Source organism: Falco cherrug, chromosome 3 (assembly GCF_023634085.1).
Source record: "Falco cherrug isolate bFalChe1 chromosome 3, bFalChe1.pri, whole genome shotgun sequence".
Taxonomy (NCBI): Eukaryota; Metazoa; Chordata; class Aves; order Falconiformes; family Falconidae; genus Falco; species Falco cherrug.
This window is the reverse complement of record NC_073699.1, coordinates 42950788-42976321: the sequence shown is the minus strand read 5'-3', so window position 1 is coordinate 42976321 and position 25534 is coordinate 42950788. Positions and strand designations below refer to the sequence as shown.

Genomic DNA, 25534 nt, shown 5'->3' with positions numbered 1-25534 from the left:
TGAATTTTCTCATTATGACCTTTTTGCAGTTCTATATTATTCTTTTAGTGCGTGTACTTTTGTACAATTATGGCAGTTGCAGTGATGCATTGTAGAATGTGATGTAACAAGTGAAATATTCTAAATTGTGTTTTATTGGAAATGTAGAGGTAATTAACGTGCCTCCAATCAATAACAGAGTCCTGTTATAGTAAAAATAAAGTATTTGAAATAATTCTTTAGAACTGAATGAAGCTACCTAGTTGATAGGTTTAGACCAATGTGTTTGAAATCATTATTGGTGTGGAGCAACAGTGGTTCTATAGTCAGTCACTGTTACTAAACCAGTGGGTGAGCAGTGGGTGCTTGTGGTATTAGATCATTTGTCCTAGAATTACTAGTAGGGAATGATAAGAGGGCATGATGCCTGTTCTTTTCAGCTGTGGTTATGGACTTTCTCATTTAAATATGATGTTGCATTCAGTTAGTGGTCTGTGCAGCTGGGATATCCGAGACTTATTTTATAAACTTAATCTGCCTGATTTGGAGCAAGGGTCTGAAGCCCAGACCTTGCATCTTAGACACTGTCATCCCCTAAGTTAGTGCTCCATCAGTCTTGCCTGCAAGTAACTTGTCTTCTGTAGTAAACAAGTATCCCACCTAGTGGAAAAGGAGAATAAGCAGGAGCGCTGTGGGCCAGTGTGTGGTGTAGTTGTCTTAAGATTCTGATGTGTGCTCTAATGAAACTGGAATGTCTTTGTCAGAAAAGGCTCCTTCTACTTTAATTCCAGTCCCAGCTTAAAATAGGAAGATGGAGAAAATGAAGACAGATTCCTCTCACTCTTGCTGATTAAAAGTGAGAACTTTAATCAAGGGTTCATTGTATGTTTCAGTACATGCAAACAATGCCGCTTTCTGTCATCCCGTGTTGGTTTTGCAGTGTGATTCTGCTGGGATTTGGCTCCGAGAAATGATCCAGGTAGAGGTGGACATGTGAACTCAAGGATTTAGCAACATCATATTTCAATTGGTTTTGCATGCATCCTTCAGTGGAAGCACAAGCATTTAGAGAATTTATTGTTAACTTCAGGTGCTTACTAAGATGTCCTCAGAACATTGGGTTCAGGAATTTCAAGTGACTGTAAGGAGTGAAGTCTCTTGATGGATTTACTTAGGATGATATTTGCATCAACAGTCTATGGCATGGGTCTGAACGCGGCCAAATTCCAATATTTGAAGATGTTAATAGAAAGATATATTAGAATACGTGTGCCAGACTTAACAGCGGTGTCTACTCTGTGGCATTGAAGTCATAGATGAGTAAGAAGAAAAAAAATGACACCATGTACGTAGCGTATTGCAGAAGATAACTCCAGTTTTGCTTCTGTTGAAGTAAATGTTTAAACATAATTTTCAGGAGTGAAGCGTCAGGTGTTCTTTGTCGGGAAGCCTAATTCCTGCTTGTTCCAACAGTTCTTTCAGAAATAAGGTGGGATTTTTGGGGGGCTCTCTTGGTATAGATAAGAAAATTCATCTAAACCAGAGAGCATTGGTAAACATAATAAGAAACATACAATTATGACATAGAAAGCAGCATAAATTACTGGAATGCAGGCAGAAGTGCTATTGGTAGTAGGGTTTTGTTGGTTTGGGGTTTTTTGGCTTAATTTTTGGGTGGTTTTTTTTGGAGAGAGGGAGTTAGATTGTTTTAATGAGAGTAGTAGAGCATATTAAGAGTCTGTGCTTCAGTCAGTGATCCTTGCTATGTACATGGAATACATCAGTGTCTATCATGATGTAAGAACACCGCCTTGAGAAATTAATTGCTTCAGAGAAAGAGGCATTATTTTACTGGGACGTCAGAATTCACTGGTGGCCTGCTGTAACATAAATCGGAATTAATTATCTGTATTTTTTACTCTCACATGAAAACAGTTAGTGCTTTTCTTAGCATTAGACTGAACAAACTGAACTGTGATAACCTCTGTAAAGATGAACCAGAACTTTTTCCAACTTTGCACCTTATAATTCTTGAATTACTCCTATGAAATAACTACGTGTTTTATAATGGAGGAAAGAGACAAAAGTGAATAGATTGTATAAAAAAATGTAGCACATAACCTGCTTACCTGAGCCTTCTGTGCAACTGAATTTTCAGTGCATTTAATAGGAGTTTTACATAAGAAGAGCTCTGTCCTTAAAGCAAATGGTGTGCGAGTCTTGTAGGAGGTGTTGTAAGAGGATTCCACACTCTTTCATCCTAAGACATTAAGCAGTCTTGCACACTTTCTAGAATACTCGGCATTAGTACCCCTTTCCCTTTCCTCAGCCATTCCGCTAGAAAGGAAGGAAGTAAATAATTACAAACAACGTCCTATTTAAAAGTGTTGCCTTGTTTTACTGGGCTATGTTTTTGTTTAGCTGAAACAGATACCCTTTTTCCCTTTCCCTTTTTGATGAAACTTGTCTGTTTAAAAAATGACAAAGAATTTAGCTTAGTGCAGCATTATCGATACAGAAAACATCTGGTTCTGTGCTATGGTCTATTACACTTGTGATGTTTATCTCACTTTTTAAGTATTTTTGTGTATTGTTGTTATGGCAATACATGAAGATTGCAGCTGTGTGAATTTATTTTGATGAATTGCTGATTTGAGAGAAATGTAAGGGGATTTTGTTTTGTAGGTAGGTTTTTTACTACATCGAACATACTTAATGGAAATTGCTGGAGGTCCAAGATAAGGACTTCACAGACATACCCTAATTCATGTAGAAAACAGCAGAGAATTAACATTCAATCAAAGAAATACAGTGCACAGTCATGCATTAAAATAACAAACTTTAATTAGCACAAGTGAGATTATTTCATTTATGTGAACGTCCAGCCACTGTACAAAGATAGGTAACAATTTTCTAAGGATTTGAGTAGTTTCGCAGTATTCTTGTCTTCCATCCCATAAGCAGTCATCGACTTGGCTTTTCTTTCTCTCTTTTCTCAGTGAATTACCTCATTGCTGCTAAATAAGATCACTGAACCGCTCAGCTGTATCATCACTAGTTGGTCTAGCAAAGAATACAAAGAAAGAGAAAAGATTCAGTGTTCCAGACCCTGTAACTGAATTGACTTCTCAATGAAATCCTTTTCTGCTAAGACTGATTCTTTCTGATGTTACATAGAAACATCTGAACCTTTGGAAACCTTTTTTTTGTTCTTAAAATGAATTATTGCACTCGTATATATTTTAATAACATTCTTATTTATGAACTAATGCTCTTCTGCAAAACACTTATAAATTGTTGAACAATATATACACACAAACACAGAGTTTAGTACTGAAATTACTGTATGATTTTTTTGGGGTGGGGTTTTTTGGTGTTTTTGTTGTTGTTTGTGGGTTTTTTTTAATTAAGGACCTTCAGTAATGAATGTGGTCAATCAAGATGATTGCCAGATGGCACATGAACTTGCTCACAATTCAAACATTCCCATCCAAAGTTACAGGTATAGGGAACCAGGTAGCTCCTCAAATGCAGTTCCTTTAGTGAAAAGAAAGTGCAATAACTGCACTGTAAATTAGAGGCATCCAGAAAAGACTGAAATCATTCAATACTGAGACAGAAGTGCAGTAATTAAAGGAAATGCTGCAATTATTCTTTGGATTTGGTAGATGGGGTTATACTTCTTTGTCTAGCTGGAATATTAACATCTTTTTGTAGCTTGCCATGGACAAATTATATCCAGTGCTGAATTAACTCAATGAAAATTCCTTGAGAAAAATTAACAAATGTATATGACATAGGGTTTTACTTTTTTTAAAAAATCTACATTTCAGCATGCACTGAATGCTAAACATAAACTGAACATTGCCTCTTCTGATTTTAAAATTCTCTGTGACTTTTCCCAGTTTGAAGTCAGGATTTAAAGTCTGCCTTTATGCACTTTCTGCTCCACGGGGATCCTTTAACATCAGATTTCTTTTTAAAACATAAATATATGAAAGTACCTGTGTGTACATTATCTGAAAGACATTTTAATTAGATGATGATATACTGTATACCATAAGCCACATGCATCAGTCAGTACATGGAGGGTTTGGTGCTCATTCAATAGCAGCTAGTCAGTTTTGCTTGTTTACCTTTCAGCTAGAACTTAACCAAATTATAAACAACTGAAAACTGGGGTTTATGGATACATGAGGTATCTAGAACTTGCCTATTTTATGTCAGCAAAAAATACATAGATTATCCTTAAAGAATGTCCTGACTGTAAACCAAGAGAATTCATTTACAGTCTTGCTGATATATACTATTCCAGTGTGATCTTGTACAAATAATTCTCTGAGAGTCTCAGCAATTTTCCTGCAAAATGGGAATGATTTTACAATAGTAGAAAATCCAGTTCCTATTTTGAGTCGCCGAAATATTACAGCAGTATGGTGGGTATGCACATTATGGTCTCTTCCGATGTGATGTACGTATCCATTTCATGTTTGCTGGGTTTAGCACAGCACTTTTAGCAATATTTTTTCATTGCTAGGTGAAAAAAATCAGACGAGGAATGTACACTCAAAAACCTGAATTTTCGATATGCCATATGTCAAATGGAGCTATTGGATAGTACCTGGTGATGACAGGTTTCTTCTAAATGAATCTGAGAAATAAAGATTGAAAGAAACAGGCAGCACCGAAGTGAAAATGATACTGAATGTTTTTCAAGGAACCCCTTGTAACAGAGTGATAATTGATATAAATAAAAATCCTCTCAAATGCTTTTCCTAATATTACATAGGTAACTGTGTTTTCTTCTGTTTTGAGTTGTTCCATTCTTCAGTGGTTCTGCAGGTGGAGTACCTTTATTGCTACAAAATGTAATTGTCTGTTCATCCAGTCATTCTGTCTTGTTGCAGAGGATCTTGATGATCTACGAATGGAAGGAGTAACAAGTGTGATGTCTTCCGGGAGCAAATTTAATCAGACTCGAAGTGCTCATATGGCTGAGCCTCAAGCAAAGGTCACATTGAATATCTGCGCAAGATGTGCCAGGTAAAAAGCAAAACAAAACCAGATCATGCTAGTCAATACATTCTTTTCCCCAGATTTTCAGCTATGTATTGTGCTTATAGGCGAGGTGATACCTCTCCTGTGCTAAAGGAAAAATACTTAGTTATTGGCTACCCTTTGACTTGTGGCATTTGGGTTGTTCACCTTATGTTTATGCGTGATATGTCACATCAACAATGAATCAAGTCTCAGGCTTACTTCACAGCTTGAAAGTATTTTGAGCCTTTCTATCTCTGAATTTCATTAGTTATTTGAGCTTCTGCGGTTTTTCAGGAGATGGATCAGGGAATTTAAAGGTTCAAATTCAATTTGAAAAGCACCTGTATAAATGGAGATTTAGTTGCACAGGTGCAGTTCAGTTTTTCAAATAGTTGCTTCTTAGCACTTTATAATCTCATCCTGTTTCACCTCTAAGATAATTTAATCAGGTTGAACCCCTTTTGGTTTTGACAGCTGGAAATAATTCTTGCATTTACAGTATGAGGGCCAAATAAACAGGTTGGCATTCCTGTAGCCAAGTCAACTTGAGAATGCAACACTAACAGAAACCCCTTAAATTTCCTAGATCCATTCTTCTATGTAGACAAAAGCTCATTTGGAGAAAGGATTTAAGCCTGTTTAAATGACAAAACTAACCTTCTCACCCTTCTGTTAATGGTTCAGATTAGCAAGAACAATACAGAGGCATGCCAATTTTATCTGCCTGCCTTTGCCAATGGCTGCTCTATTGTGTAGTTTGAGAGGGGATTAGCTGCTTGTAAATAAAAAGCAACCTGTGGTGAAATTAAGTCAAAAGTTTGGCCATATGCCACCCTACGTTTCTACTTTTTTTCCATTTTGCTTGTGAATTACTACTTTTAAAAGGCACTTATGTAGGAAGAGGGGCTTCAAAACGTTTTCTGATGCTTGGGAGCATAACTACAGGCATATTGAATCACCCATGCGTTAGCATCTCTGTAGCAGGGTTGTGGAGCCTCGGGGGACTTCAGTACACAGTATGGTCAGAGCAGCAGTGACTGGGTGGATGGCCTTGTAATTCTAGAGAGTTTTGCTGACAGCAGTGTGGCCTTATGCTTTAAGAAAAGAGCAAGCATGCTAGTCATGGGATTCTTTCTAATTCACTAGAAACAAATTGCTTATGTTGTAAAATGTTTCCAAACAACTAGCTACATGAAAGTGTGGCACCTTTTTTCAACTGGCATTGGTTGTCCATGGATTAACAAGTAGAAAGGTAAGGAAAACAGAAATGTTCTACATGGTCTTTTTGAACTTACATAAAATCTTGTATGGATTAATAAAAAGGTTAATTAAATTCTAAATTCCTTGAAGTAGCCGCTAACAGCAGGTGCCAAGATTCTATATATTCTCTCAATCCTGCACACTAGGGAGCAAACGGCTCAGATCTTGAGCCAAACCTAGCAACCTTGGCTATTGCTATTGTCCTTAAACTGGCTGTACTATATGACTGCAGACTAAGATATGAGTTGTAGAGAAGGATCTCAGAAAATCCCCTTTTGTCACTTCACATATCAGAGAATGCAAAGCAGGGCTTTATTTTGCCTGTACACCTTCATTTCATTCCCTGCCCTATTTGATGAAGTCAGCGAGGAACTGGATGATACCTACTTGACTGTGGTCCTTTTAACTCTTGTTGAAGTTTAGCAGTTTCTTTAAACTTTGGAGGAATCAAAAAATATACCTTCTCATCAGTAGCAAGGGAGGTCGAAAGAGAGAAATGGGTGTAGCTGTTTTATTCAGCTGTGAGGAAACTAACATTCTTCAAGATTATGAAGTCAGTATGTTCTTTTGGAGCATTCCTTCCTTCTTATGGAAGGACACCTTTCCTTTCTTACTCCAAGATAGATTTATTAGTGCAGTAAGCTGTCTCTTTCGATACATTCACAGCGGATTTGTGCAGTGCCTTCTTGCAATTGCTGAAGTAGTGGGTAGAGAGAACTGAATGAAGCAAGTGGTTTCAAGGACAAAGATAATTTTTTTTTCCGGTTCCAAGGGCAATTCAATTTTCTGTTACTCAGTGATACAGCCATTGAAAACACCGTGCTATAAAATCACAGCCTGTTTGGGTCATCTCTATGATCAAGTTTCTCAGTGTTGGCATTTGTCTCCATTGTTATGGCAAAGCCCAGTATTTATTGTAAGGTCATAATACAGAACCTACTAGTATATTTAATTGCTTTAGAATTTTTTTATTTTCTTATTCTCAAAGTAGTCTTGTGTGCAGTACAGTTTATATATAAATACTATAAGATTTGATTATAGGCACATTTAAATACAATTGAAAAAGTCAATGTAAGTTGTTTTGAATACTTTTGGTTACAATTAAACGTGTCTTTTCTCTTGATTTTACCCATTTTTTTGGTTGCATAAAGTGATTTGAAATGAATGGAGCTATTAATGGCAGTGGGTGTTCGGTAGATAATAGGGCTTGTCAAATCAGATTGCCAAATCAGGTTTACTGAAGGTATTTTGGCTGTCTGTAGGAGGAATACAACTTTTTACTTGAAATTTGATTGGCAGACTTCCAAATGTTAGAAAATATGCTTCTTGGCTCAGGCAAAATTTTAATTTTACTCATGCATTTGCATATTCTAGTTCTTTCCTCTTGCTGTATTCTTTTTTTCTTTTAATACTCTGTTCTGATTACTCTGCAGTCAATTTACCTTCTGTGGTACCTCCTCCAGAAGGTTCCTCACTTTCTTGAACATGCTGGGGCTCTTCCAAGAGGGATTTATTTAAACAGTTGAAGGAGTTCCTCAGTACAAGCTTTAACTTAATTTGGCTTAAATTTTTGGGTCTCACTTGGAAAGGACAAATACTCTCAATAAAATTCCAACCTACTTCCTCATTAAAATCATATGTAAGTTTTAGACCCTCCTGCTACTAATATTACATTTTCTTGCCCTAAATCATTAGAGCTCACTCATTATTTGAGAATTAGAGAGAGCAGGGCTATGGCTATGTGCCGGTTACTTTAGCTTGAGAGTGCTGGTTTAATTCTGTATGCTCACTGAGAGCACCTGCAGTAGGGTACTCCACTCCCCTGTTCTATTTCTGATGCGGTGTTTAACACAGTGTCAGAGAAAGATCTTAAAAAAGAATGCTAAATGGGAGTGACTATGTTAGAGATGAAAATCTACTTTGTTACAAGGCAAGCTAAATCCAGTTTATATTGGGGGGGAAACCTGCAATGCTGCTGAGGTGCTGCATTTGGCAAAACATTCTCCCTTGACTTAAGTGACCTGGACAAAAGTAAGAGCTTTTTCACGAATCATAAGAAATCAGACTGAGAATGGACATAATTTGAAATATAATAAAACCCTCAAGCATCTGAGGTGGGTTTTTTTTCAGAAACTGGTATCTTACCTTCAATGCTGATAATTTCATCAGGCATCTTCAAATGATAGTGTTGTCAGAGCCCAGGTCAGTAATTTTAATAAAAGGTAAAGTTCTCCACCCAGATATCTAGGAGGTAATGGGGGATTCTTTCAAGTTGATTTTTACAGCTTATGATTAACAAAAACCTACCCAAATCACCCCAAAACCAACCAACCAAAAATCCCCAAAAAGCAGAGAAAGAGAAGGAGAGGTTAATTCTCCTCATGTATAAATTGATTTGTAGACTGGGATATAGCTGTAAGAAACAGAGAGCTTACTGTTTCCTGTATAGATGTTTCACACACGATGAGTGAAATGCAGATGGATAACAGCTTTAAGAGGTTTTTCAAATGGGAAAGTAGCTAGAGAATGTTATTCCCATAGCTGTTCTTGGACTACAGTGCAAGTTAAGCAGCATATTAAGTCATCTAAATAAAGGGGTGACATCATTCACAAGGTGGAACAAAACAAAGTTTATAGATACAGGAAAAAAGGCTACAACCCCCCCTGTATTTGGAAGGTCTGCTTTTTGCTATTTAGTCTGGAAAATAAGCAAAGACACTTTTAGTACAACTGATCTTGATTTAGATAATTTGAGCAAAATTATTATAATAAAAATTCCTTCTTCATCTAAGGGCACAACTAATCTGACTGATTTAGAGATTAAACTGACTCATTCTATAACACAATTTTGTGAATCATTTCTCATACAGGCAAAAAAATGATTTTCAGATTTGGCTGATGAATCATAAGATATTCTGAAATATAAGCAAAACTCATATGGCTTAAATAAAGATATAAACGACAATTTGTAAAAGCCAAACAACACTTCAATGTTTTCTCATGTATTGTGACTTGCACATTGAACATTTTATAAGAATCTAATCAGGCATAAGATATAAAATAATATTCATGTACTATTGAATTAATTTTAGGGGGGGTTCTTTTTCTTTCTTTCTTTCTTTCTTTTTTTTTTTTCCATAAGGACCACCCATTAGTCTTGTATGCCCACTGCCATGCTCAAAAGTTAAATCTTGTTCTTGTGGAGTCTTGCCAATGCATTCCTGGAAGTAAGAAGCTTTTTGTTTTTAATAGCGCAAGGGCTGCATTCATTCTTCTTAACATCAATAGAATACAAAAAAGGGGTTGCATGTGATTAAAAAAGAAATGGGATTATAGAAAACATGCTGTGCCACAAGCTTGAAGGCTTCTGAACAAGAATGTTGGGAAGGAGTGCTAGTCGCATACAAATGTGGGTTTGAGATGCAGTATTTTAGTTAATATTTTAAGATTAGATAGAGCAAATGCATGGTGCCCTAAGGCCTTTTAACATATTAGAGGAATCAAGTATATGGGTATAAACAAAGTACGTCTGTAAATTAAAAAAGTAAATGTGACTTTTCTAACAGTCACTATTGGTAGTGGAATACAGTTCAAGTGCAGTAATTTATGTGGTCGAGCTGCTAATGTAGAATAAATGAGGTGTTCTGTGCATGCTACCATTTACAGGTAATCTCCGAAAACTTAGTTTGGAAAACTTAAAAATTCTCATGTCAGTTCACCTTGCCTCTGAAATCTCCATTGTTGCCCTGCTCATAGTCTGCGTCTTTGACTCCTTTAAGATATCTTGTCCTCCAAAAAATCTTCAGGTTAGCTTGGTTATTTGCTAAGGCCAGTTAACTTTTCTTTAACCATCTGGATTTTTGCAATATTTTAGTAAGTTTGGTTTTCTACAGTGTGGTCTCTGCTACTTCCATATGTACTTGGGACATAGTCATATAAACTACATGGTGCTATGTGTAATTTAAGAATCACATGTAGGTTCTGTGAAATACACCACTGGACTTTAAGCAGATCTTAATGACATAGAGCCATGACGACCCTTTATGTGTGAGGAAGGAGACGAGAATTGAAGGAACCACCTATAATTTGTTATAAATTGCAGAATAATGGTAGAAAGAATAGAACTGTTGTCAGAATTGGCCATGATATATCTCTCTAGAAAAGAACAGGAATTAATTGGTCAGAGAATTCTCTAGTGTTAATCTACCTTTGACCATTTTAGATTCTTACAGAGTAACAGTTTGTGTAGAGATGCTTTATCTGACTATCACAAAGCTATAACAATACTAATGAGACTTGAGGTCATCAGAATTTGGTGGAAAATTTGGTAATGAGCTGTGCAGAAAATAGTGTCTGAAGCTTGACAAGTAGATCTTACTTAACTATCAAAAGCAGAAAAGCTGATGACTAAATAGAGAAAAAAATGCTGCTAAACAAGCCATGTTACTGTATGTGCCGTCCACAGAGAACCCTACTGAAACTTCAGACAACAAAAAAAAAAATCAGTTACCCCTGTGCGGAAGATCATAAATACTGACAAAAGACTACATCTAAAAAGCAGTTAAAAGGTGATGGGCTCCTGGAAGATTTCCTCAAGTGAAGGAAGGAAGGAAGCGTACTGAGCTTCCCTTCCTCAGCTTCAGCTGTGCACTAGATTCCTTCCATATTGGTTATGGCTAGTCCGCTCTTACTGCCATTGTGTTCCGGCACAGCAACCATCGAGATGGCTGACTTGTCTTTTGAAATCGGATGGGTTCTCCTGTCTTGTCCAGGCATGTAATCCCAGACTGACCCCACAGCTGGGGAGGGGCTGGTGCAAGGGAATGGGTGCTGTACCGTGCAACACTGCAATAGAGTCTGATCGCGTAGGGTGAAGAAGAGGGGCAACCTCTGACATCCCATATAGATGCCATAGATCCTGGAAGAAGGGAGGATGTAGAGTTTGCTGCTGGTGTGGTTTTTAACAGATGGACTAGGTTTTATGTTCTGCCAAGTTAGCCCAAGCCACCACTGTAGGTGCTTCTGCTCTGTTTTCAGTGGGCTGCTGTTCCAAGTCTGAGTGTGAAGTCTTCTTTCCCAGGCTGAGCCATTTTGGTGTGAGTAATTCTAAAGGGAGTAGCCTTAAAAATGCATGCAGGACTAAAAGATGATAAAAGGCTATGCCTACATTGAAATCTGACAGGCAGATTTCTGCTTGTGCAAAAGTTCCTTAACTGCTACATGAATTGTGAAACTATTCAGTGATGGCATCTGCACATGCTAATTTAAAGGGGGTTCAGGTATATTTACATGAGCTATAATCATCCCTTTAACTGCAATGGGAATATAAACCAAGAGGTGATGGAACTGGGTAAAAGACAACCTGATCGCTGGGAATATGGAATTCTCCATTCCTTAACAGAGTTAGGAGTAGAGCACTGTGTATGTGACTTCAAAGGATGTCTTTCAATAACTTTTTTTCTTTATAGACTTTAATTTCCTTCCTAAGTTAATGTTTTGTGAGGAGTAACCTGCAACTGGTGGATCCTGGAATGCATATGACTAGAAATTGGGACTTGAGGAGAATAAATTGTAATTTCTGATATCAAAATCATGATATAACATGATAGATCTATTTGGAAAACATAACATTGCATTTCGTTTTCAGACCTGATGCATAGTTTTGATTCCTCTTTTTCCTAACTTCCTTTGCTGCTCCCCAAAGTTCTGTGTAAATAAATGCATAGTGAATATTCTGTCAGAGCAGAGGGTGCAGAGCATCCAGATCACTTGCTTCTGAATCTTTTATTATGTTCCCCACTAAGTTCCATTTTTTTTTTTCAATTTTTTATTGACTGCTTCATTTTGGATCATTATATGACCCCTTTTTCTGTGCTAGCTTTATTCTCCATGGTGAATTTTATATAACTTTTTCCTTTTGTACATTTAAATGGGTTTTGATTTGTCTAGAGTGCAGCCTTTTACACAAAAATGTAACAGAACCCCCTAGGATTTGTATTTTGCTTATTTGTGGGTTTTATAATTTTTTTTAATAAAAGTCTTTTTCCATGTGTAAATACTTTTGAAACATCCTCTTTTAAAGGTAACAGCTAATTTCTGTCTAATCATGCAGCAGAAATGTAGGAAACAATGATATTGTGTCATATATTATTAATTAGAAATATAAATTATATAGATGTGTCAGAAAGAATATTCTCTCAAATCCTCCATATGATCCCTGGTTTGTCTCTGTGCACTATAATGCAATATTGGAGAATGGTTACAGGTATATGTGTAGTTTGGTATATGTATTTGCATGAAGAATAGTTTTTGTATGTCTGCCCAGTAGTGGTAAGGCCAGCTTAGTGACTCAGTTTCTGGCAGAAACTTCTGGTTTGTTAATTTTCCTGAGATTTGGGAACAAATGACTTCAAGGTACCAAGGGAAAAAAGGTTTCCAAACTAAAGTGGGTGGTACAGAAATAATTTTTTGGGAAAAATTCTCTGATTGGAGTTCATGCACAGAATGTTAGGAAAATTACGTCTTCAAATGTTACCAAACCTTTTGATTATGCATACATAATTTTTTCATTCCTGTGTTGCATTTCATACCAGCTTTCTGTCTGTGTGCTATTTCTAAGTGACTACTTTTACAGAGGAGAAAGTACTAAACATTCCAGATGACTCATGCCGCTGGTTTGGATTCTTTTTTTTCGTTTATTTTCTTTTTTGTAACATTGGTTTTATTGGACCTCTTGTTTCAAAGAGCTGAATTTTCCTCATGTTTGTTTGTGGTAGTTTCACAGACTTTGTGCTAAACAAATGTTTTATTTACATCTGTTTGCTTTAAAGAGTGGCAAACAAGCAAATGAAACACTGTATGGTGGTGCTTTATAAGTTTTAAAAATCTCCTTTCACTTTGGAAAATGGTAGAGAAAACCCATACTTTTCCTTTTGCTACTTAGAACTTCTCATAAAGTGGAATCCCAAAAAGAATCAGAAGAAAATAAAAAGTTGTGGCAAAAATGAACGAGTCAGAAAATTTTCATTCAGCTTTTTGGCTGAGTTGAATTTGAGCTGTGATTAATTTGTCCAGCTCTGATACATTAATAACTACAATAAAGTCTTCGTAGTCTTCTCTTGATTTTCTAAGTGTTACATACAGCTACAATAAACCATTTTATCTTTCCATCTCTGGAGTGGTGTACCACTTAGGTATCTTACTTACTCTTTTAAAAAATAGGAACACACTAAAGAAAAAAAAAATCAGAAAATATTTTTTTCTGGTCCTAGTGGTTATCAGAGACAGAGAACATAAATTAATTTTTCAGAGTGAGTAAGTTTATTTTCTAAATTGTCAGAGTACACAGTAGTTTTTCTTTTCTTTCACTGACTCGTGTTGCTTTGAAAATCTTACTATATGAAAAATAGGGAATATCTCTGTGATTTCAATTGATTTTTTGAGTTCATGGATCTAAGTTTGACCTCTAAAATGCACAAGATATTATCATTTTTAATCCCAAATCTTAATTAGTTTTATGGCAAACTCCCTGTGAATGTGTGTTTTAAAAAAATTGCCAGAGTTGCTCTATTTTCAAAATCTTAAACGTGTCTTGGGAAGGGAACAATGTAAGACAGGAGATTTATATCAAGTGCTCAGACAGAAATCCCAGGAGGATCAGACTTCTTTCCTCCCTCTTTTTTACCAAAATTTCCCACTTTATAAATCGACTAACCAATAATTTCAGACCTGTCAGAAGTTCCACAAAATACTGTGATAATAAAAACATAGTTATCAAAAATCGTGTAAGCTGTGAAGAAACCAGTATTTTCGGAAGCATCATTTATCTCTTCAGAAGGAATAGTGTGTGTCTGTGTCCTTGCATTATGCAGTATTTTCAGCAACGAAGCATTTCCCTCTGAGTTTGATGTAACAGATATTTTATTAAAAGCTGCATATGTGGAGTAGACTTGTTTTTGACGTAAGTAACTGTCACTCAACGTAAGAGAAATTGAATTCTGTTTATTTAAAGAAAGATAAGTGTTTACATGTTAGTAAAAATAGATTTACACTTGAAATGTGCACCAGGTACATAAAATTTGCATGTGAATTGCATCTTAAACATACGAACATATTGGTCTCATGATATGACTGGTTTTGGAAATGTGGCACTTAATGCACCCAGTTCATCTGGAGGTGGCCCTGCTGTAACTTTACTGACAGGGAATTAGTATCTGGTTTTGGTTATGGAGGAAAAATACGGTATAAGATGCTGTGAATTGATGATGTGTCACTAGAACATCTTTTGTGAGAACTATTGTTCAAAAGTAGCTATATTTATTTTATTTATTTTATCTCAGTCTGGTTATAAAAAGATAGAACTCATATGAGGAGGTTGGTACACTTGTAAAGATTTAAAAACACTGTTGAGAAATTCTAAGAGTAGACCCGAAGGATTTTTTTAGTTCTTTTGAATGTACCAGTCTTGATTTGTAATAATGAAAGCAGTAGGATCGTATTTGAAAATGAAATTAATATCACTTTGTCTAGTCCTGAAAATTATTGTACTGTCTCTCAGTTTAATAGAGGGTAACACAGGGTAACAGCCATTTCATCCTGTCCTTCATTTGTAGATCTTGTCAAGACACCGCTCTCCCTTTTCACATTTTAACCCCCTCAATAATTTAAAAAGACCAGAGCTTTCCCAAGCCTTTCCTCCTCCTTCTGCCTTGAGCTCTTTGATGTGTGCTTTGCAAGCTAACTCTCTGTTGCGGTCTATATAAATTCTGTTTGGTGCTACACTGTGATATATATCAGCAATGGCAGTTGCTTCTGGATGCAAACAATACAGGGAGGAAGCCAGGAGATCATGAGCTTGGGGAAGCTTGTTGGTCATAATTTGAGGCTCTGGATAACAGTTTAATATAGCTCTTAAAGACACACATGCACACACACACCCCACACACACCCCCACACACACCTCTTTCACTAGTCCTAGAAAAAATGGTTCACAGGGGAAGAAAGAGCGTTAAGTCTGAAAAGACTGACAAAGACTGTAATTTTTCTCCTGTGAGATAATGGTTTGAAGCCAGCAGCAGATAAAAGATTGCCATAAGAATGGCTTAATTCCCCATCTTGTAAAAGGATTAGATAATTCAGTCTCTTTATGGATTCTGTACTCTGGGAAATATATTTCCACTTTTGGTTCTCGTAAGAAATAGCTGCAGAGTGTACTTACTTAAATGCACAAAGGCCTGCATTCAGACATTTTGAAAAGGCAAACAGCACACAGAAAAGATTATTTTGCAGCCTGTGTCAAAGTGTAAGTTTTGCTCAGCAAGTGGATATTCTAGTTTTACCAGCTGAAAACATTATGGCTGTGAATTATGTATTGGTGACATGGAAACTTTCCACAATAACCTTTAAGAGTGACTGGAAAATAATGCTTTTAATTTGCAGAAAGAGAATGGACTTCAATCAAAATCCATTTTTAACTATTTTTATGAATTTTCAAATCATTTACTGTCTTTTAGTGTGCAAGCACTGAGAAATAGTGTCCTTTGAGTGCAAAATTAAGAAACACTCTGATCCGAATATTATCAGTGAAAATGGGGTTACTTTAGATTAACTGTACCTTAGATCAGGGTGAAACTCAAATATTATGCATGCTGTGTGTCTCACATGAATAGAATCGATGGTGGTAACAGCATACTCCTGCCTGAGAGCTGAGAGCTTTGCACTACTTTAAAATGGATTTAAAGGAATTGTAACTCTTTGCTGAGAAGCATGCCGAATATGTCACTAAGTTTATATTCCTACATTTTATTCAGAAATTTTGTTAAATATCAGTATTTATTCATGTAGTCTTACAGTTTACTTTTGGAAATGTCTGCCTTCCTGGGTAATGTTCTGCAGGATAATCCAACAGTCCTCATGCTTCATTTCTCTTTAACGCAGATGCTTCCTGTATTTCAGTATATGGTGAGAACAGAAGCTATGACACTGATTTTTTAATATAACAAGGTGACATGCTGCAGAGCTTTCCCATTATTACTTCAGACTTTAGAGGTGCCAGCCACTCTCATTACTCAGTGAATTAACAATCCTCTGTTGTTTGCCGCCATAGATCTAAGACATTATTCTTCTATGGCTTACTGATCTGAAATTTGTATAAACTTCTTTTAAAGTCTAATCTTCATTAGGAAACTAGAGTATGCAGCTAAAGCAGATGGAGGATTTTACCAGCAAAAGAGTACTTTTGGCTGTATATTGTTTAATAATACTTACTAAATATAATTTTACCATTATATTAACTGGCATAGTGTATACTGGGAAACTGACATCTTTTTGTCTCTGTACCTGTGAATACACTAAGAATTTTACTGGCACAGTTTTAACATTTTTTTTTTTCATAAAAGGCGTTAGTAGAACAAGTGGAATAGGTCAGAAATTCCTGGCCTTATATGTAGGTGCTGGAGAAGCTTTGTATTTTACGCCGTTATAAAGGAGCACAGAACTTGTGGAGACATTATGTCAAGGTGCATGAGATCAGAATTTGGATCAGTATGTTTAAGAACAAAGAATGTAATAAACTCACCATATTATAGGCAGTCAGGACAGATATTTACGAAGCTTGGAGTACTGTTCCTTGGTGTGGGGTTGAAGTTGCTAGGGAAAGGCACAAGGAAACATTCAGTGTAACCTAAAAGCATGTGGGGACTTCCAGATTTCTCTTGTCTGATCTCTATTGCTATAACTTCCCTGGAGTTAACTATTTGCTCTAGGGAAATTATAATTCAGTATTACAATGGTATCAGAGTGAGATGTTAGATGTAGTTGTAATGTTTTAAGTTACAGAAAGGAAGCAGATGATTTGAAAGAAAAAAAAAAAAGGGAGGTCCAATAAGTCCAGTTTATCCTTCTCCTCATCTCTAACTGAAAGTCCCTTTGGTTGCCAAAGAAACATCATCATGTTGTATTTTTTATGTTTACTTTGTTAATAAGTTCATGATACTCATTAATCTTACAAAATGTGTATTACAGATTTTGATCCAAATTAATAACTACTTCATAAAGAAACTATAAATTGCTTGAAGTATTTGTTAGGATTTTTTCAAGAGCATAGTTAACATATTTTGAAATAATTTAAGCAAAATCAGTGATTCAACAAGCCAAAATCTCCATAATAAAGATTCTAATACAAACATGACACTACCTCTGTTTTTCAGAGCTGAGAACTTTTCTTTGCAGGTGTAGCCTTAAAAATGCACACTGATCTTGAGTGAACATGAAAACTTTACTGCTCTTTTTGCTGGAATATTGAAGGAGTCTTTGCTGAACTTTCCCCAGCTTCTCACTGTGTTTATCTAAAAGAAGTCAGCTGAGTCTTCAGCAAAGCAGATCTGAGTTTTTCCAATCAAATGTTTTTTTGGAGATAGAGATTCACAGAAACCAAAATGTTTTGCAAAAATTATCCAGATTCAACAAAATTTAGCTGACACAGGGAAGAGCAGAGAGAATGGCTGGAGATGCAATTCTCAGACATGTAATTTCCCACTTCCTCCTGGAGGACTGCCCTTTGCTGTCTTGGTGCCCTGGAGGAATTGTTATGAAAAAGCCAGAAGGAGCATTTGTATTATCTTGAAATAAGGTTTTAAGGATTTCTTCTCAAGTGGAATTTCAAAGTTTCTGTGGTTGTTGACCTCTGGGCATCATCAGAATTTGAGCGAATCTATCCAGCTCTGGTTTGCTGTATTTAAAAAGGCGAAGTCCCATAGTCATGTACCAGAGTTTGAAAGCCAGCCACATACACAGTAATTATATAACTTTGGCTGTAGTTGTTTATTGGGGCATTAAAGGAGAGTTGTCCAAAAAAGATAACCCTTCTTCTGTTTGGGTTTGTTGTTTGGTTGGGGGGAGGGGTGGTGGTGGTTCTGTTTTGGAAGGAATAGAATGGGAATTTGGTTATTTGAGTTGTGACATATTTCTAGATGACTATTTGCTTTATTCTGCTATAACATGGAGTTTAATTTCATTTACCTCTGATTTTAAGAATGCCATAGGACAACAGTGTTGACATAGAGGACAATCATAGTTTATGTCTACATTTAGTGCACTGAAGGAGTTCTTAGGTAGGAATTTGTCCTGCATCTGTACTTACAGTCATGTGCACATTCAAATATAGACACACCCATAGTTACCCTCAAAGCAGGACTTTGTTTTACCTCTGAAAAATACATTTTGCTCAAGTGTAAATGTTTCCACAAATTTCAAATCTGAAAATGCATGCCAACTTTAAATTGTGGAGAAACAAAACAATTTCAATTCAGCTTCCTCAACTGTTCCCTGTTATTTTTTTCCCCAAGATGTAGTTTAATTCCAGTGTCCTATTGCCTGGAAACTCTGCAGCTGTATGAGGGCTACTGTATTGTTTTAGTGGTGGTACAAGTGGAGAAATCACAACTCCTTCTAGCATTACTCTCTCCTTCAATCCCCCCTACAACCATGCTTCATTAGGTACCCATTATAATTAGTCATTTTAGGATGCTGTTAGATAATTTTGGATTCGTTTAAGGAATTGGTTTGTAGGCTCATCTTGTCTCTTTTCAGTTTCTAAGTGAGGTCATGAGTCTAACATCTTTCTAAAGCAGCAATTACTGTAATGTCAAGAAGCTGTCCTCTTAATAGCTCACCTAAATTGGATGTTGATGGATATCAGCGAGATTTGACAGAAGGAGGGGTCCTGTTTTCACACAAAAAGAATGGGGAAGTTTAATGACATGCCACATGCCATGTAGCTGATTACAGTAAAGAAGACCAATAAACTCACTTGGACTTTGGATACTGTTAACATTTATTTTCTTGTCAAGTATGTCAAGTTTCGGCAAGGACTAGCTTTCAGATAGCAGTGACAAGTCCACACAGTCTGGTTAAGCAACATCAGTTTCAATAGAAGAAAAGATCACTAAGAAATACATCCTAGTGAACTGTGTTAGAAAAAGTAGAAGTTCAAAGTTTTGCATATTGCAGAGAACAGACCTTCCTTATGTAAGGGTCCTTTCTTTTTGTTTACTTCTATATAGCTGTAATTAGATAAAGTTATGTAGATCGCTCCAACGGTAGTATTTTTGGCTTAATTAAGTTGCATGTGTTTTAGTATCAAAAGGACTTACTGGTACATTTCAGAAACTAGAAGTGAAACTCAGTTTTTTGAAGTCATCTAATGGGGAATATGTTGCTGCTATGGAAGTCTCATTGTTGACTTTCAAAAAGCCTTACATCATGTATTCATTCATACTATTTACTCATTCCTTCTGTAATACTAACAGAATAGTCTTTATGCAAATACATGGAAGAATCTGACTATAATTTGTTCAGACAGTGCAATCTAGACACAAATGACTGTTCAGGCTCCGAGCAAAGCTGATCTTGCAGAATGACTGTTCGTATGGTGCCAGTTTATTTCCAGCTACTAAGTAATGCTAGAAGAAAGATCAAGATGCACTCAGTGTTTTCTCCTCATAGTAATGAATGGATCGCCACAGGGTTATTATGGTGTTTTTGAAAACAGGGTAGGGGGATGTGAAGGTTGCTGTGAAGGCAAAGTTAAGTCCATGAGGCGTTTCCTCACCAAGGTGTGTCATTAGAAGAGCTCTAGTCGTAAGAGTGCTAGAATGGGTCTTTCTGAAAGGTCAGGCACAAGAGAAGCTTGAAACTTTGTAGCGCTTGATCAGTCTTTTCCAGCTGGAGATTCCATCAAACAGCAACTCCACAGAGCTCATCTTCCAGGTGGGAAAATGGCAAATCTGCACTGAATCCAGAGCCCACCTGAATGGTGTACAGTGACCTGTCACTAAATTCATGTTACCAGATACTTACATACTGCATATTTAATCTCTGTGAAATTCCCCTGGAACATTCTGTCATCTTGTAAATGGGAGTAATTTGAAACATTTATGGCCATTAGTCTGCTTTCTTTAACTTTTTTTTGGCAACAGATGGAGCTGAAGTAGGAACTAGTATCTGATACTTCTCTAGAGTATCGCTTCTTGCACTGTCTGCAGGGTGAAATCAATGTGTTAGTGAGTTACTTCCTACTCTGTAATCATAGGGCTTTAGAAATGTTTCATTAAGATCGTTGGTAATCGTGATAGCACAGAATGATGTGTTCTGAGGTGTTGTCAGGCATTCAAATTGCCAGGGAACTATTGAAGATGTTCAAAAAAATGTTGTGATATAAGTCAGAATGGGGTTTTGTTTCACACAGCCTCATTGATGAGAGGTTACACAACATAAATCACAGTGTTAACCTCACTTTCATTTTAGTTTAGCAACCGAGATTCAAATAATAATTTCATCATAGGATTTTTTCATTTGGGAAGTAGTTCACTTCTATTGAAATATCAAATGGTAACATCCTTATCTTGATGATATGCCCTGTTCTGCAACAGTCTGTTTTAAGAAAGACAGATGTCCTGAATGCTCAAGTTCAGCAATGCACTTAATATGGGCATGATTTTAAACCAAGGAGTAATTTATTTAGATAAATATGTTAATGAATAAAAATGGTAACATTTCTTTTGTATCACCTTTCTGCATGCTGATGTAATTTTTCATTTTTTTAAGATGGCTGAACTTTTAGACCAAAAAAAAAAAAGGTTGTGCTTTTTTAGGTAGGTTACTCCTACTTACAAATACTGCACCATCACTAATAAAATAATTAAACCAGTAGATAAAGGCAGCTTTACATGGCAATAATATAAAATTTCTGATAAGTTGATAAATGTTAAAAATTTGTTGAAAATATTGCTTTTTCAGATATCAAATCAAGAGGAAATATTTTCCTGCTCTGAATGCTAAAGGAATCAACATCCTTTCTTTTTGCTGTTTTAGTCACTGCCGTTTCTTAGATAATACTAAGTGTGTTATATATGTTGTTCAGGAAAAGACCTTTTGAAAGTAGTGGATGAAAAAAGCCCATAATTTAAATCTTGACTCTGTTTTTCCTATTTGCTGTTCTCTTCCTCTGATGAGGCAATATAGGATTTTATTATCCTGCTACTCATTCAAGGAATTTAGATGAAATTTCATCCTCTTTTTGCATACTCTTGTAGTATCATATTTACTAAGTCATACTGGCAGTGTGACTGTGTTTCACACACCCACAAGCTTGTTAGTAATGATAGACCTGCTATACTGATGCTGTACCCAGCAAACTTACTTGGTAAACGTATTCAGGATGTCTTTGGTCCTGAAGTCCTTGGCAGTTTTCTTGGAACAAGTCCTACAGAATGCATTTTGGGGTTAAAGGCAATCGAAGTATTTACCTGGAAGCTACCTTTGTAGCTCTTGAAGGTCCAACATGCAGCTGATTTAATGTATCTGAAACAATGGCCTCTAAGCAAGAGTTGATGCTATAAGCAGTATATATATAGAAAAAAAAGTATTGTCTATCAGGTATCAAGTTTAGAATCCAAATAAAATAATAGCTGAAGTAAGATTTTGATTAGTAACTTAAATAGTCTCTAAAGTATTAGTAAATTAGTAATTTTGAGGTAACTGGGGTTTTTTTAAGTGTACACATTAAAAATAAGAGCCAAGATTTCCAAAGCTAGCTGCCAGTGTGGAAAAGTTTGACTCTTTTTAGATTGCTTTGCAAACAAGGATGTGACTGTCATATACATTACTCTTTTTATAATTGCCTTTTCCAAAGCAGTGGATGAAAAGTTCCGACTCAACATTTTGGTCATCATTTACCTTTTTTGCTAAAGGATTTCTATTAAGTATCTGGCAATGAAGACTCAAGTCAACCTTGGAGAGCTGGACATGAAAATACTTTTTTAGTACCCACAACCAGATAAGTGGATTTCATAGCTTAGGCCTTCCAACATTAATGATACTTGCAGCGTGGTGCAGGCACTTGTCTTGCAAGACATTCAGCAAGAGTGAACCAGGGAAGACAGTAGCATAAACAAGGACAGATTAGAAAACGCATCCCTGATTGTATAATGAGCTTCTGATTGCTTTAAAAGTTCTTCTAGACATATGCTTCTTTCTAATCTATTGCTTAAGAATTTTCAAGTGTTTTCATTTTACTGTGGAGGTGTGTTATGAATACTATTAATATTGACAAAGAAATCAGAATTCTTTTGGCAAGCAATAGCATTTGTGACTTTTTATGTTGCTGGAGAATCTATTCCAATATGAGTCCATATGTAAGAAATACATGAGTTAAAAATTGGAAGTGGAAATGAGGTCCAGATATGTCAAACATCTTTTTCACCCATCCACCCACTAATTCACCCAGCCATTTCTTTCTACAAAGGGAAACAGTATGAAATAGCTTTTCTGACTAGATACACTGGACTTAAAAAAATATTTTTTGTATCTTTTTCATGAGGCAAATAAGTTCAGTTGTTCATGTCTGGTTTGGATTTATAAAAGCTGAGAATGGGAATGTATTATAAAATCTTGAAAATTCTGATGGGATAAAATAAGCAGCTCCTACTTCTAGAGCTTTTTGGTTTTATGGCTGCAGTATAAGCAGAGAAGGTTGGAGTAATTTTCCTTCTAATTAAACACAAATAAACTATCAACATGGCAGCAGAGAAGGGTACATTACTTCTGGTTCCTGCAATTCAATGTATATCCTTACAAGCTTGAATGTGTGCTTGCATTAAACATGCATATGCATGTAATGAAGGAGGACAGGTCAATTTTAATACAAAGGAAAATGTGATTTTTGAGATCTTCCTTCTTTTTGTGGTTATTTCATTTGCAATTTGTTTTCTCCTGATTTAAATATCTTTTTTATAATGGTATGAAGTTATTTGCTTCTGTTTGACTGTCGTCTGTAGAACGGCCTGTTTGACAAGCTAAGCTTTTAAAGAATTTGTAACTAGAGCATTACAAACCAGCTATAGAGCTACAAAGTATTCATAGAAGTAATTTTCAAAATCAGGTTTACAGCTTCTAAGTTTTATGCTTTTGTTGCCTTGAGGAGTTCTGTGGTCTGTGGAACTGCCTCCTCAGGTAAGAGCCATTATGAATTTACATTGAGCTTTCCATCATAAATAAACTGGCCCAAGGACAATAAATGGAGATAAAGTAATGGGGGTGTGTGTGTGTGTAACGGTTTTGAGAAGGTACAAACAAATAGATGATTTAAGACCCAAATATATTAAATAACTGTGAGAGCCATAAAAAGTGAAATTCAGATAGGGCAGATATAGGGGTTCTGCTTGATTTCAAAGCGTAATTCAAAGTTTAGTGTAAAGCAGCTGCAGAGAGAATACTGAGTGAAAGGTATCTTTTTTAAGAGATAAGTTATTTCTTTCCCCAAGGTTTTACTTCAATGAATTTTTATGATTCCTGGGCTTTGAATTGCATTTTTCTTATTCTTTTCATGTCTGAATACATCCAAGGTAAGACAACCTTTATGTAAATGGAAATTATATTGTATTAAGAGCTACAAACCATTATTCAGAGCAGAATCTGTACTCGGGATTCATAAGAGCCTGAAGAAGGATGGTGAGGCTTTTGGGATGCTTGTTTAAAAGAACAGATTCAAGGACTATTTTTGTAAATTGCTGTCAAGGTATTACAGTCAGCTGATGCAGGGGAAAATCCTGAAGACAAAGCCAGCCATCATTACTATATTTTTCTTTTAAAAAGCAACAGAGGAGGAGGAAGTATTCTTGCATGTATTTCCCTGTGGTGGGTTAACCTTGGCTAAGGGCCACCCAGCTGCTCGCTCACTTGCTGCCCTCAGCAGAAGCAGAGGAGAAATAGGATGCAAAAGCTTGTGGGTCAGGAATAAACAGGGAAGTTGCTTTCCAGTTACTGTTGTGGGCAAAACAGACTTGACTTGGAGAAAATTAGTTTATTGCCAATTAAAATAGATTTAGGTAATGAGAAACAAAAGACAAACATTAACACACCTTTCCTCCCCGCTTTCCCAGGCCCAACTTCACTCCAGACTCCTCCCTACCCCCTGAGTGGTGCAGGGGGACAGGGAATGGGGGCTGTGGTCCATCCATAAGGGCTCCTCTCTGCTCCGCCTCCCTCGTCAGATGTTTTACCTGCTCCAGCGTGGGCTCGCCACATGGGCTGCAATCCTTCAGGAAAGAAAATCTGCTCCATTGTGGGTTTCCACAGGCCACAGTCCCTCTGGGACTTATCCACCGGCTCTGGTGCAGGCCCTGCATGAGCTGCAGTGGATAGTGGTACTGGCATGCACCTCGCCATGGGTGTCGGGGGATTACCTGCACCAGAGTGTGGAGCACCTCCTGCTCTGACCTTAGTGTTCCCTCTGCTATTTCCCACTCTCTGTTCCCTGGTCTTCTGCCTGTGTGGCATTGTTTGCTCTTCCTTAACTGTTTTCTTCAAGACACCACCATTTTGGCTGAGGGGCTCAGCTGTGTCCTGCCATGAGTCTTTTGGAGCTGGATGGAGCTGCTTGTGTCTGGCACAGGGCAGCCCCAGCCTCTCCTTGCCAAGGCCACCCTGCAGCCCCCCAGCTCTGACACCTTGACAGGGAAAGCCAGTGCAGTCCAGTTCAATGGAAATATTTTTTAATATAGTGAAGGAAGCTTGCAGCTTCATATGCACATGACACCACCAAATCCCCACTGTTGTGGAAATAAGTCTTACAAAAATACATAAGCTAGGATTCAATTGACTGTTTCTTGGAAGCTAGTTTTGGTTGCTAGATAGTCTAGGATGATATGATCGAACCATGGATGTTTGCTTTTCAGCAAATTTACCCTTTTAATTAGGAGAATGTTGTGAGTAGGGTATTCAGAGATAGCACTCTTCTTTGTTTTGTCTATGAAACATGATTGCAAATGTTTTCATTCCATTTTTCCACAATTCAGATTGCAAGGAGATAATTTGGCGGAAAGGCCGGAAGATGTCTCCATGGTATCTCAAATATCTGAGTCAGGAGTGTCAGACTTTGACGGTAAGTTATATAAATATTTGCTGCTCATAAAAATATCCCCAAACACCAAAATCTTGAATTTAAGAGTAGAGGCTATATCTGTAAAATAAGACTAAACTCTTCCAGATAATGTTCCTGGGCATTCAAACTCAATCGTTCGCACTTCAAATGTGTTCAAGAGCCCCTGACATGGTTTTTGTCATGGCCAGTTAGCACTGCAGAATAATTCTTAGGCGTATTTTGGGAGCTGCCTTGGGCTGGAATTCATTGTAGTAGACAGTTTGTATGTTAGCACACCATTTTGGGTGTAGCATAGCTTAATAGCATAGACATGGG

The 25534-nt window shown here is 36.7% G+C and overlaps 1 protein-coding gene across 2 annotated transcripts in view; it reads left to right on the top strand.

Annotated features, from left to right (window-relative positions):
* Window positions 1-25534, top strand: part of C3H8orf34 (chromosome 3 C8orf34 homolog) — a 167680-nt gene that overhangs the window by 103538 nt on the left and 38608 nt on the right. For both annotated transcript variants that reach the window (XM_055706091.1, XM_027811177.2), the window contains exons 8-9: window positions 4887-5022; window positions 25134-25219. In XM_055706091.1, coding sequence (XP_055562066.1) covers window positions 4887-5022; window positions 25134-25219 — 222 coding nt within the window. The remainder of the gene's footprint in view (window positions 1-4886; window positions 5023-25133; window positions 25220-25534) is intronic.